The sequence below is a fragment of the Chlorocebus sabaeus genome, chromosome 24, assembly GCF_047675955.1.
Source record: "Chlorocebus sabaeus isolate Y175 chromosome 24, mChlSab1.0.hap1, whole genome shotgun sequence".
Taxonomy (NCBI): domain Eukaryota; kingdom Metazoa; phylum Chordata; class Mammalia; order Primates; family Cercopithecidae; genus Chlorocebus; species Chlorocebus sabaeus.
In genome coordinates, this window is record NC_132927.1 from 71994484 (window position 1) to 72008367 (window position 13884).

The following is a 13884-nucleotide window of genomic DNA, read 5'->3' on the forward strand; positions in this document are numbered from 1 at the left end:
AATATTACTGGGAAGTTCTTTGCTCTTCTTAGCAGACTGCAAAACTCAACTCTGTGATGACAAGATACGGAATAAATGCATATTAACTGAAATTCTAGGCTCACACCTATGTGAGCTTTTCTCTCTCTAACAAGATGTCAGGGCCGGTTCAGGGAGTTCATCTCCAGCCACCTGTGCTAATCAGTGCCCATCCTTTCCAAGTATCTAATGACACTCCCAACCGAGGTCTCTATAATTTCCAGCCAAAAATGAGTTACAACATATGGAACACCTAATTTTCTGTTTCCATTCTAGTTATTTTATTCTTATGAGCTTGTGGGCTCCATCTACCCTCTACCCAGCCTCTGGGCAAATGCTCATCTGACTTCCATAGACACACAGCAAGCAGACAACTACACAAAGAAGAAGAGGGAGAATATTTACCAGCCATGGAACATCTGCTCCGTGCTTATATCTCATATGCATTGTCTCTAATTATCCAAAGACGGTATTATTATTATTATTATTCCCCATTCACTGATGACAAACTGAAGATCAGGTTGGTTAAATATTTGTCCAACATTAACTTAGCATTTGGGCATCATAGTTGGATTAAAACTCGGGCCTGCTCATCTCCAAAAACACCCTAAGCCTTACCACACTCATGGGACACGGTTGCAGCTGCAGATTCTGAAAGGAAAATTAAAACTTGGGAACCCAATTCACTATGCCAAAAAGGCAAAAAAAAAGAAAAAAAGCTGAAAGCTGAGTCATGCAAGAAGCTGCCTTTCCTTTTGCTCCTAAGTAGATCGCTACAGATAAAAGGTTAAATAGCTCCACAGGTAGCTACTCTATGTTCACCTTATCTTACGTAAACTGCTGATTGGCTGAGCATGAGACAAATACATAATTGACTATCCCCTACCTGCTCTTTTTCTTTGTAACATGTGGATTCAGTCATGTGACCATACCCTGCCTTTCTCCCCTCCAGCTTGCTTTTCCATTTTAAACATCAAAGCCCTCAAAATCATCTTTGGAGAAAGGCACAGACTAGAGACTGTTGCTGTAATTTCGTGGTTTTTTTTTTTTTTTTTACTTCCAGGCATGTCCTTAACCTTGGCACAACAAATCTCTTAAATCGATTGAGACCTGTCTCAGATACTTTTTGGTTTACAAGATGGAGGCTGAAATTAAAGAGAAAGATCCTCACTCAATTCACAGAGGAGCAGAGTGGGAAAAGGACTTAGTGAGATTGCCCTGAACACAGGAGAAAACCGAAGCACAAGACAGTGAATGGCCAAGTGCAGGGTCACACAGCCAAGTCCATCCGAGCAGCACAGGATCCAGGTTTCCTGCCCCAGTGCTCTTTTTGTAGCCAGTTCCACCTGTTTTCATACTATCTCGGTTCACCTTCCAGCTACACGCCTGCAGTCAGAAACAGGAAGTCTGAGAGTGTGTGTGGAGCCAAAGAAGGGACAGCAGTGGTGTGGTCAGTTTCATGTCTTGTGATTTATTTTCTCCCTTTCTTTTTGGACTTTAATCTTAAGTGGACAGCAATTTGGAAGAGTACCAGCACCTTGTTGGATTGTGCTGTTTGGGGGTGGGTGACACAGAGTATTTTAAAAGGCAGAGCAGGTTAAGAACTTTTCATAAAGAATCAATTGAGAAAAAAATAAAATAGAAACAAAATGTCCCACATTTGGGCTGAGCACCAAACAATGTTTTTTTTTTTTTGTTTTTTTTTTTGAGACTGAGTCTTACTCTGTCACTCAGGCTAGAGTGCAGTGGCACGATCTCAGCTCACTGCAGCCTTCGCCTCGTGGGTTCAAGTGATTCTTCTGCCTCAGCCTCCCAAGTAGCTGGGATTACAGGTATACACCACCACACCAGGCTAATTTTTGTATTTTTAGTAGAGACGGGGTTTCATCATGTTGGCCAGGCTGGTCTTGAACCCCTGACCAAGCGATCCACCTGCTTCAGCCACCCATAGTGTGGGGATTACAGGCATGAGTCATGGCACCTGGCCTCAAACAAGCTTTTTAATTGCATTCAGAAGTGCACCAACTAGGCACAGACCTCTGGCATGGGGACAGAGTGGGAGGTTCTTGGTGTCTGGCCTGGTCTTGCAGAAATCAGGGAGTTGCGGGGACCAGGCAGCCGCTGTGCATCAGACAGGAGTTTCAGCAGCAGGCAAAAGACAGCCCGCTAGTGTAGCTGAAATAAGAAGCACTTATTTTTATCCCTGAACAGAAGCTTCCAGCCCTGGTTCATCAGGTCAGGGCACTGAGCTGGCATCCCCATTTATACAGTTTTCCTTTCCTTCACCTTCGTAAGATGCCTGGCACAGCTCTGAGCATCAAATATCTGTGCCGTGTGGGAGCACACGAGGGGACAAGTGGGGAACAGGGTCTCCTCCGTCCTCTGTCCCCAGGCTGGCTTCTCTCGTGGTAGAAGGACCCCCACAGCACCAGGCCTCACAATTACCCTGCTGGTAAACTGCAGGTGCTGTCAAGGCTTCCTGCCTTTGTATACCGCCTTCCTATATGAAACGTTCCTTGGCAGCTGGACGGCTGTTTGCTTACCGCACGCACCGCCCTGCTGCCTCTTGGTTGCACCGGTGAGCTGTTGCTCCATGACAAGCCACACCGACATGTAGCGAGCACTTACTGTCGCCCACATGTCTCAAGTCAGCTGAGCGTTTCTGCCAGTCGGGGCCTGGCTTGGCCCACCTTGGCTGGGCTTGTCCTGGTGTCTAGGGTCAGCTAGACAGTTCGGCAGGGGACCAGCTGCTCTAGAAGAGCCTGGACAGGATGAATTGGTTCTCCTTTCATGTGCATCTTGCATCCCTCCAGCCAAGGATTTGAACCAAGGTCTCATCTGACTCCAAATGCACCAAGAGGATGGAGCCCAGAGTAACACAGAGGAAGAGGTCCCTAGATGGATGCATGGGGAAGGTGAGGCCTGGAGAGCTGATGTGCTTGAGATCACCAGGCTCTTCTGACCCTGGGGGACCTCCTCCTATGATGGCCCTGCTCATCCAGACCCAGCAGGCGATTTCCACAAAAGCCGCTTACGGTGAACACACCTGATAGCAATCACTTAAGCATCCCCTGAGAATGACCCTTGTGGCAGGTGCAGGTGAATGTGGTTTGGAGTTCTGAGCTAATGAATCTGGGAGTGGCCAACCTGGAGATTCATTCTGATTCCTTATCTATGAGGAACATCTGAGCTCCTGTCCGGTCCTGTGCAACACAGACAGTACAGGGGATCAAGGCCCCTTGTTTTGGGTTAGGTAAATGTTGCCAGGTGGAGGCTGTTCGGGGAGGGTGCTAAGTGAAGATGCTATATACGCTGTATGCTTTTTGCAAGTTGTGTGACTCTCCTGCCCAGCCTACCACTGCTAGGTGCTCTCCCCTGCACGTAAGCCCCAGTAAACTCCGCGTCTCCTTCACCAGTCCTGGGTCCCTTCTTCAGCCTCTCGAACCTGCTGCCATTCCCATTGGAGTAGACAGGGGTTCGGCATAACAGCAGTCACCAACTAGGGAAAGGCATGGCATTTGGAGCTCCCTACATGGGCTTGACTCTAACATGGAGGGAAAGAAAATAGACTCTGGGCTGGGCCGGGCGTGGTAGCTCATGCCTGTGATCCCAGCCCTTTGGGAGGCAGAGGCAGGGGGATCACAAGGTCAGGAGATCGAGACCATCCTGGCTAACATTCTCCTGAGGCAGGAGAATGGCGTGAACCTGGGAGGCAGAGCTTGCAGTGAGCCGAGATCGCGCCACTTCACTCCAGCCTGGGTGACAGAGCAAGACTCCGTCTCAAAAAAAAAAAAAAAAAAACCACAACAAAAAAGAGAAAAAAGAAAACAGATTCTGCCCTGCTCAGTAAAGCCCCACTGGGCCTCCCATCCTGGACTGTGGACAAAGCATATTTTTTTCCTGTGAGAGCCTCTGCAGGCCAGGGCTGCTCTTTGCACCATCCTACGTTACTATTCAGTCTGCATAGAAGCCTGAAAAACAGGCCTTCTTTTCTCTCATTCACACATATGTGAAGAAGGCACAGCAAGTGAGAAAACGTGACCGAAAGCCATGTGGATACGTGGCTGCGGGGCCAAACCCGACTTCCATGATGTGATCTGGCTACAGTTTGGAGCCCACGTATTTCAATAGTTATCCCCAGGCCTGACACGTCAAAGAGGCTCCAGAAATGTTTGCTGAATGAGTGATGAATCAGCAATTTCTGATTTTCTCCTAAATTCAGAGAATAAGTGGCTTGTCTGCAGTCAACCAGGGCGTCCCTGACAGAGGTACAAGTAAAGCCCAGATCTCTGCATCTGTGGTTCAAGGCCTTTTGTACTACACACCACTGTCTCTTCATCATCATTAAAAACAGGGCTCAAGGGACATGTTTTCTAGCCTCAGTTCCCCATCTACGAAATGGGCCTCACAGAATGGAATGTCTCTGCTTCACTCCAGCATCAACAAGCGGGGAATTCCAATGGCTTCAATTCGACTTCTTTCCATGGGCGTGTTCTAAGCAGCCTCTTTGTTCCAGAAGCTGCCCTCAGCCAGAGTTGGATAAGCAGTCCTCACTCTCCAGCCTCCTTTGGATAGGGATGAAGACCCCACTGGGGTCAGAAGTGCAGAGGCAGACAGGTGTATGGAGTCACCTGTAAATTGATTCAAGTGAGCCAGGAAAGCAGCGAAGAAAAGAGAAACCTGAGTGACGATGTAGTGGAGGAATAGGGTTGGAAAGAGGCTGCTGGCTGTCTGGCTTCGCAGCTCTGGCTTCCTAATCAGCCTCGCTCTTGTCTCTGGTGTTCTCTGGCTCTTGTCCACCTGTCTGTTTCTCGTTGCCAGCTGTTGACTAATCTTTGCTGGAGCTGAGCTAGAATTCTGGTGTTTATAAGCCCGTAACTAGCTAAGCACTAGTTGATAACTTTGGAGTTAGTGGATAACCACAGGGCTGGGCTACTAAGCTTTTTCAGTTGAAAAATAAATAAATAAATAAACAAACAAACACCACACCCAGCACTTTTTGTATTTTTAGTAGAGACGGGGTTTCACGTGTTAGCCAGGATGGACTCGATCTCCTGACCTCGTGACCCACCCACCTCGGCTTCCCAAAGTGCTGGGATTACAGGCGTGAGCCACTGCACCCGGCCACCTTTGTCCTGTTTTCTACAGGTTAGAAGCAAGGCACAAGTCATCCCTACATTCAAGGACTGTGCAAAGGATAAACTGCAGGAGGTGAAGAACTTGAGAGCTATTTTAGAAGCTGCCTTCCACACTTTACAATCCACTTTGCAGCTACACTGAGCTCTTAGCAACTCCCTGGGCCTGCTGAGCACCTCTTGCCTTTCTGCCTTTGCATATGCTGTTCCCTCTGCCTGGAATTCCATCTCTTCTGCCTTTGCCCACCTCCTCCTAAGGCCTCTGCTTAGATGCAATTTCTCTGGGCTCTTATTAGCAGCATCCAAATCTGTGCTGGTTTCTTCTAATGCTTACTCTGCATCGTAATTTTTCTGTTTACTTGTTAATCCCCTCCCACTCCTGCCAGTACCTAAAGTAAAATCTACACAGGGCTTGGCACATTGTGGATGCTCAATGAAGATTTGTTAAATGAGTGAATGATTGAATGAAATAAGCCCCAGCTTGGAACCCAGGGCTGTAGTTTCCAGTTCTGGTCCCTGTCCCCTGCCCAGGGGCTGTCTAAGGGCTCATCTCTCGCAGGAGCCCCTGTATCATCTCAGTAACTAGACCAGTACCCAGTACCATATCGACTTCCCTGACTTTGAAATAATTTTCACATGCAATTCTCAGGTGCACTTCCCTAGAACCTCTCTCGCTGTTCTTTGCCTTCCTCCTCTCCCTGCCTTGTATCTCCATGGTCCTGCCAAAAATCGGAAGCTCATTATTAAACCAGGAGCTGCCTTACATTATCCCAGAGACTATAGATGTTAAATATTTGCTTCTATCTCAACTGAGGACTGACATAGTAAAGGCTCCTTGAGATGTTAGCTGTCAAGGAGGGGAATAAAAGTTTTTCATCTGCATGAGTAATTGTTTCCTGTTTTATCCAGAGAGACAACAGATTTACATCCCAGACACATTCACACTGGGCCAAGAGCAGCTGCCATTGCAGATTCCAGTCACGTCCTTTTTTTCCCTCCTTCTCCTTCTTGGAGTTACAACAGAAGCTAGAGAGGTGAGAGTGCAGGTGAGAGAGGAGGGGGGCTCTGGAACATGTAGCCTGTGAGGAGGGAAATCAGGGTGGTGCTTGGGTGGAGGTGGGAGCTGGGCCAGGGCCTTGGCTGGTCAGGAAGGCTGGCAGAGCGTGTACTGGGGAGGCAGAGGGCCTGCTTTCCTTCCTCCCTTTCCTTCACACCCACCTCAACCCACTGTCGAGTCCTATCAGCTCTGAAATAGATCCTGCCTCCAGCGCCTTCTCACCTCTCTCTTCCCCATTCCAGTCCATGCCACCTCATCTCTTACTGGGACTTTCACAACAGCCTCCCGAGTGGTCTTGGCTTCTGCTCTCCAATCGTGCAGTGCCTTCTCTGCGGAGTCACAAGACAGATCTTTTTAATCTGCTCTCCTTAGTTTCTCACAACCCTTGGAATGAAACCTTGGCCTGCAGCCCTGTGTGACCTGCTGCCCGTCCTTACCTCCTAACCTCATCTAAGATCCCCCTCCCCTCCTCATATCGGCCTTTCTGTTTCTCAGACCCTCCAAGCTTGTTCTGCTCTTGGACCTTCACGCTGTCTTTCTGTCTCCTGAGAGTCTGTGCCCCCTCTGCCAGATCATGCAGCTGGCTCTCTGCCTAAATACCCTCTTCCGAGGGGTCTTCCTTGGCCCTGTGGTCGGACATGGTACCCTCCTCCATCCCTCCAGCCCATTACAGTGCCATAACACTTTTATTGCCATCTAGATAACATCAGTTGGTTTTGTCCATCATCTGCCACCCCACTAGAAAGGACATGGATGAAGCAGGGAGGCACGTGCCTGTCTCATTCACCTCTGGATCTGCTGCATCCAGGACCATGCCGGCACAAAGTGGAAGCCCAAGGAATATTTATTGAAGAAATGAAAGGTGACAGAAGGCAGAAGGAGGGAGACTCCAAGAAGAGGTAAATTTGGTATCTTAGCAAGTGGGTGACTACCACCGTCTGGGGGAAAGCTGATGTACGGGGACTTGACAATAATGACAGCAGTAAAAATCGCTACTATTTTGTTTTGAGATGAATTTTAGTTTCTGAAATTGTCCAAAGCACTTTTATCAATAGAAACTTGTTACACCTCCCTCCAACAGGGAGAATCAGCACAGGAAGCTGCCCCCTCAAACACTAAAGGCTCCTGGAGTTATTCACAGTGCTGGGGAACAACCAGAGGAGGAGGAGGACAGAGGGAGAGAACATTTTTTTAAAAATCCCAAACAAAACTAAATTCTGTACATGTATATCTCGAGTGAGTAAATGTGTAACATTCAGCAAACTCCTACACTTGCCAGGTTTTATGGCTTCATGGAGTCATATAAAATGTGCTTCACAAAGCTAGGAGTCTGCACAGAATATAGGGTTCTGATTCATATTTTATTTATTTATTTATTTATTTATTTTTGTAGAGATGGGATCCCACTATATCGCACAGGCTGGTCTCAAACTCCTGAGCTCAAGCGATCCTTCTGCCTTGGCCTCCCAAGGTGCTGAGACTGTGGGTGTGAGCAACCGCTAGCTGAGCAATCTCTTGCATTTCTAGACCTTGAGCATCAGGTAGCTTAGGGAGGGTGAAAACTCAGAAGAAAGCTCAGAATTGAGATCTTTGATTTTTGCCCAGAGAGTCCAGCTAACACACTTTATAACCCAGAAGGCCTTACAAATATTTCAGAGCAGAGGCAGCATTTTTGCACTGGATAAACAAAGGTACGGTAATTTCTTCATAGTTTATTTTCATTACAAGTAATTCTTTTCCTGAAGAAAAATGTATATTTCTGATTTATTTCCCCTCTGAAAGGGGAGGGGAGTTATAATATTCTGTTTTCATAGCACCATTTCTCAAGATCAAACCCAGGCAGGCATTTTTACAGCACACATTTCCTGTTTACTTGTTTACTTGTTGCTAATCCTCACAACCTTGAGGAAACCGAGGAGCAAAGGGGTTGAGGAATGTGTTCACCATCCCAAAGCCAACGAAGTGCCAGAACCCAAATCCAAGCTAGGCTGTCTCATCCCCAAGGACATACTCTTTACCCTGTTCTTTATGACTTTTCTGGCAACAGGCATGAGGGAGCAAGAATTTGGCTCTTCTGACATTTCTCAGGCACCTGGTATGTGCCAGGCCTACTGTAAACCCCAAGATGACATGGTCCGTGTCTCTCCATTGAGCATCAAAAAGACTGTTATCAGGACTCGAGGCCTGAGGCACAGCTCTGAATCAGATGCAGGCCTCTGGTGTTTGCAAAGGATGAGTGAGTGTGTGTACATGTATGCATGCATTGTGTGTAGGGGTGTGTGTATGTTGGAGGTTGGGGGCAGAAAATTCTCCCTGAAATGTTGGTATTAAGGCAAATCTTTGATGGAGTGACTAGAGTGTGGGGACTCAAACCCTAGTTTCGAAGTGGGGACTTCGAACACTAGTATGGCCAGCAGACAGGCTGGAGTTGCTGAATTCTAGGCTAGGTCTTCAATCCACTCCTCTTCTCTAAATCAGGGTAGAATTGGACTCAGGGCTGGTTCAGGGCTGAGGATGCAGGGAGATGAATGGTTCTAGACACTGGGAAGGAGAAGGGATGGATGATGAACCTGGCAGCTCACAGGATCATGGATTTGGCTGTATGTTGGACGTCTGCGTAAGATCTGAGTTGAGACCTTTGATTTTTGCCCAGAGAGTCCAGCTAACACACTTTATAACCCAGTGAGACCAGCCAATGGCTGTTCATTGCTTCTGCCTTGCCCCTATGCCTGTCCGCCTCCCATAGCAGGTCCCTATAGCATAAGGAAAATGGGAACAACCTTTTCCCTGGACACTAGGGAATCTAGTTTGGTGGATAAAGATAGATGGTTGTTAAACGATCCCATCTTGGGCTCTGTGTGTTCAGTGAAGCCTCATTTACCAGATCTCTCTGATGAGAAAGGTGAATGGTGGGGACAAAATACATGCTGTTACCAGAAGTCTGGCGGGGGCCATGTGCAGTGGCATGCACCTGTAGTCACAGCCACTCGGGAGGCAGAGGTGGGAGGATCGCTTGAGCCCAGGAGGTCGAGGCTTCAGTGAGCTATGATGGCACCATTGTACTCCAGCCTGGCTGACAGAGTGAGACCCTGTCTAAAAAAGGAAAAGAAGTTTAGGGGGAAAGCTTTTAGGAGATGGATGATGGTTAATTTTAATTCCACCTAACATTTTAAACTTTGCTATGTCAAAAGGTGAGAATTGCCAGTGACAAGGCACGGACACCAGAGGAAAACCAGAGGGTTGAGAAGGTGGGAAGGGCTGCGGTGTGGCAGGCAGCAGAGTTACTGGGATGACTTCTGCTAAAGGAACTGATCACCCACCACCTTCAGGAAGGAGGTGCCTGGGGCCCTTTAAGAGAGCAATTTCGGCCGGGCACGGTGGCTCAAGTCTGTAATCCCAGCACTTTGGGAGGCCGAGACGGGCGGATCACGAGGTCAGGAGATCGAGACCATCCTGGCTAACATGGTGAAACCCCATCTCTACTAAAAAATACAAAAAACTAGCCATCTCTACTAAAAAAAAAAAAACGAGGTGGCGGGCGCCTGTAGTCCCAGCTACTCGGGAGGCTGAGGCAGGAGAGTGGCGTAAACCCAGGAGGCGGAGCTTGCAGTGAGCTGAGATCCAGCCACTGCCCTCCAGCCTGGGCGACAGAGCGAGACTCTGTCTTAAAAAAAAAAAAAAAAAAAAAGAGAGCAATTTCAGTGGAGGCTGGGGGCAGGTTGGCAGAAACAAGATTATGAGATGGTCTGTATCAGGAATCAGTCTTGAGGGTTAGCGCCTCTAGACTTTTCTGAGAAGTCTGGCTTAGAAGGGAAGGCTGGAGAGCTAGCACAATACTCAGTAATCACAATACCTAAGGCAGTTAGAATGTGCCAGGCACTGTTCTAAGAACTCAGCACATTTCAGCTCATTTAATAAATTCCTTACAACTATATGAAGTATGTAATCTTTTCATTATACCTTTTGACAGGTGAGTTACTTGCTGGAATTCACATGGCTAGTAAATACCAGAGCTGAGATTTGAACCCAGGCAATCTGGCTCCAGAATCTGTGTTTTTAACCCACATACTATATTGATCATCATGAAAAGATGGTAGTGGGCAGGCTTGTTTCTAAGGATGGGAGGGTCCTCATAATATCTGTATTTACAGAGAGTAGGAAGAGGTGGGTTACTTCCTCTCCCAACCCCAGAAAGCCAGGCATGTTGGCTGGCATCCCTGGGACCTCAGATATTCAAGCAACCATGGCCTTGCAAATCAGGCGTTCTATTTATTAGAGTTGTGTAGTGAGGTCCCCTCCATTTCGTCCCCAGAATATCTCCTAGACAAGTTGGGTCCTACAGGGCCTGAGTATAAATAAGATGGTACCCTCTGTTGTTATGGAGTAGCTTGGAGCTGGGCCCCAGATGCTCTGTGTGGATTAGATGAGTCATTAGTATTTGGCAATGTAACTTGAGAGGCTTGCTGAGTTACTGGGGCATATGTCCCCAGCTCATGAGTACCACCCTGACTTCTGTCAATCAGTGAACAGGGTTTGCAGTGTCCACCAGGTACCTGTGGTGTAGTAGAAGAGAGTTTGAACTTTGGAATCAAACATGCTGAAGTTCAGATTCCAGCTCCTCCACTAGCTACCTCTGTGATCTTGGCTAAGTGATGGTCACTTTTTTTTTTTTTTTTTTGAGACAAGGTCTCATTCTGTCTCTTAGGATGGAGTGCAGTGGCATGATCATGGCTCAGTGCAGTCTCAACCTCCCGAACTTTATCATCCCTCTTCAGCCTCCTGAGTAGCTGCGACTGTGGGGCGCGCGCCATGATATCCAGCTAATTTTTTACCTTTTGTAGAGATAGGATTTCGCCATGTTGCCCAGGCTAGTCTCAAACTCCTGGGCTCAAGTGATCCACCCACCTCATCCTCCCAAAGTGCTGGGATTACAGGTGTGAGCCACCGTGCCCATCCTGATGGTTGCTTTCAGAGCCTTGGTTCTTCATCTCTAAAACAAAGATAGGAACACTGCCCAGTTTCCATGGAGAGCTCATAACACATGCGGGCCTCTCTCCCCTCACCCTTCAGTTAGATACTTAATATTTGCAAAGACCCAATTTCTTCATCATAAGAAGGCTGCCACCATGCTTGAGGGAGTGACCCATTTACAAACAATTGCTTCCTTCTGGGTCATTCTGATGGATTAAATGAAGAACCATTTAAAACCACAGCCCAAAGAGCCAGAGGGAGAGGCAGCAGAGGGAAGATGCAGGTGGATCTTCATGCACTGCATGAGGAAGCTTTGTACCACGGTCAGGAAAAGCTCCAGGCACACAAGGGCAGCCTCCATGGCCAATCAGAGCGCACCTCTCACCTGGGCAACTCTGCTAACCTAAATAGACCAGTCACACAGCAGACCTGCAAAAGAAGACATGATAATTACAGAGACCCCGGGGGACCGTCTGTGCGGACTGATGCTTTGTTTCTCCTGACCCCTCAGACCTCTCTATTTCACTGCAAACTCTCAATACCCAGGGCCTTTGTTTTGCTGTGAACACTTTCATTCCTGAGTACATTTTCTATGAGGAGTTGGCAGGAAGGGAGTCAGAATGAATTATATTTTCAGCACACCTCTGGGTTCATGTTGACCCAGGAAACCATTTGACTAAAGGATATTTCAATCCAACAAATACTCTCTGGGCCCTTCCAATGTTTCTGGCACTGGTTTGATGCTGAGGACATAGAGATGAATAAGAAATGGTTTCTGTCCCCCAACTGATTATCAATTATCAGTTATCATTGATGATCTGCCATGTGCCAGGGACTTTATAAATATTATTACCATTTCTTACAACAACATAGTAAGGTAGATAGCATCTTTGTGTTACAGGTGAGGAGTAGGAAGTTCAAAAAGGTTAAGTTATAAGGTCAAAGTCACACAACTAGTGAGGGGTAAAACTAACCTTTGGATTTGGGGCTGTTCACCATCAAACCCTATATGCTTTTGATACAGACAGGAGACCCGGAAATACTGGGTAGAAGAGGGCGGTTCCCTGGCAAAGGCCTTACCCTCAAACCTGGAAACCTGCGGCCCAAAATGGGAAGAGGCATTCCAGTTTTCATGCCCAAAAGTTGCCTTTTGGCCCACCATGTCCCCTATCCTATACCTGTATAAACCCCAGACCCCAGGCTCCAGAAGCAGATGAGGAGACAAACAGAAGAGCAGAAGAATGGCAGAATGGCACAGTAGAGAGAAGAAAAGGAACATCTGAATGTTGAGAGGAATTTGGCTGGGGGCAGTGGGAGAGGAGATTAGCCACTAGACAGCCAAACTCCAGGGGAAGATCATCTTCCCACTCCATCCCCCTTCCAGCTCCCCATCCACCCTGCTGAGAGCCACCTCCACCACTCAATGAACCGCCTGCATTCATCCTTAAAGTTTATGTGTGACCTGATTCTTCCTGGACACAGACAAAGACCTAGGTACCAAGAGGGTCCACTGAACTGTCTAACACTTAAGTCATCCATGGACAGCAAGGCTAACAGAATGCTGTAACATGTGCCCACTTGGACTCTGGGAGTCACAGACACCCACCCATAGATGCTACCATGGGGCTGGAGCCCAAAAAGTGCTCACCCTGGCTCCTGCACCTGCCCATCTGCGTGCTCCCCCTCTGGTAAGGGGTTTGAGGATGTGAGGGCTGAACATAAGAGCTATGCCCCTGTCACACGTCATGGGACAGGGGTCAGGGAACTCTCCCATTTCACTTTCAAATATTCCAGGTCCCCTTTTCATTTGGGAGCCAGAGTCCAGTGGAGACAGAGATAGAAAGCCTGAAATAGGATCCAGGCAATATAAACCTACATGCTGTAAGCCAAGTCAGAGGGAGGCTGATGTGATAACGGAAGTCTGAAGAAAAGGTGGGAGACAATTATTCTGACTGAAAGGGAGGCAAGAGTTCCTGCCATAGGCTTGATGCTATATGCCCCTGGCTTCCTAACTCATTTGCAAATGGAAAATACTATTGCATTGTAGGAACCGTCTTTCTCCATTTATATGGGGAAGGAGAAAGAATGGCTGGGCTGAATGAATTTATCCCTTGGTCTTCTTCCAACAAAGCTCAGCTATGAAGCATAAATCCAGCTCTCCCCACCCCCTCTCAGTGGAGCTGGGGAGAAATCAAAAGCCCCTCTGGCAATAATGAGACCACAGTTTGCAAGGGCAGGACGAGCCCGTGCTAACGGACAAAGTGTTGTTTCCTCAATTTGGTTTTAGACTGTCTTGTCCTATGGGGGAGAAAAGGTCTGCCCTTGGGAGAGGTGCCAACTTTATAGATCTATTAATAAAAGAACTGGCAGGTTTATTGTTCTTGCCAGTGAGGAAACTTGAATGAGAGAAGCCACGCTCAACCTTGGCCAACAGGCTGGAGCCCATCACCCTAATTTCACCCCGCTTCTCCTTACCCAAGCATCCAAGGCTAGGCAGCACCCACCCAGCAGCTTCCACCTGGCCGAAGCCTGCACCTGCTCCAGACCAAGGTTAGGTGGAAACTTGGCATGGGAAGAGAGGGCTCACCTGTGGGCAGGATAGAATCTATCCAAGAAGGAGACCTGAAAAACTAAAGCCTATGAGACAAGGGGTGATCCTGAAGGCAGGCAGGAGAAAGGGCCGGAGGGAGGGGCCACTGGGGA

At 47.9% G+C, this 13884-nt stretch overlaps 1 protein-coding gene and 1 pseudogene across 1 annotated transcript; both read left to right on the top strand.

Moving 5' to 3' along the window:
• The first annotated feature begins 225 nt into the window (after nucleotides 1–225).
• LOC119619081 (uncharacterized) lies at nucleotides 226–7444 on the top strand (annotated as a pseudogene).
• Nucleotides 2772–4568, top strand: LOC140710112 (uncharacterized). The gene is given in 5 exon segments (XM_073011204.1): nucleotides 2772–3054; nucleotides 3235–3266; nucleotides 3926–3955; nucleotides 3957–4002; nucleotides 4005–4568. Coding segments are annotated over 5 exon segments (393 nt in total). The 5' UTR covers nucleotides 2772–2879; the 3' UTR covers nucleotides 4115–4568.
• Nucleotides 7445–13884: the final 6440 nt, after the last annotated feature.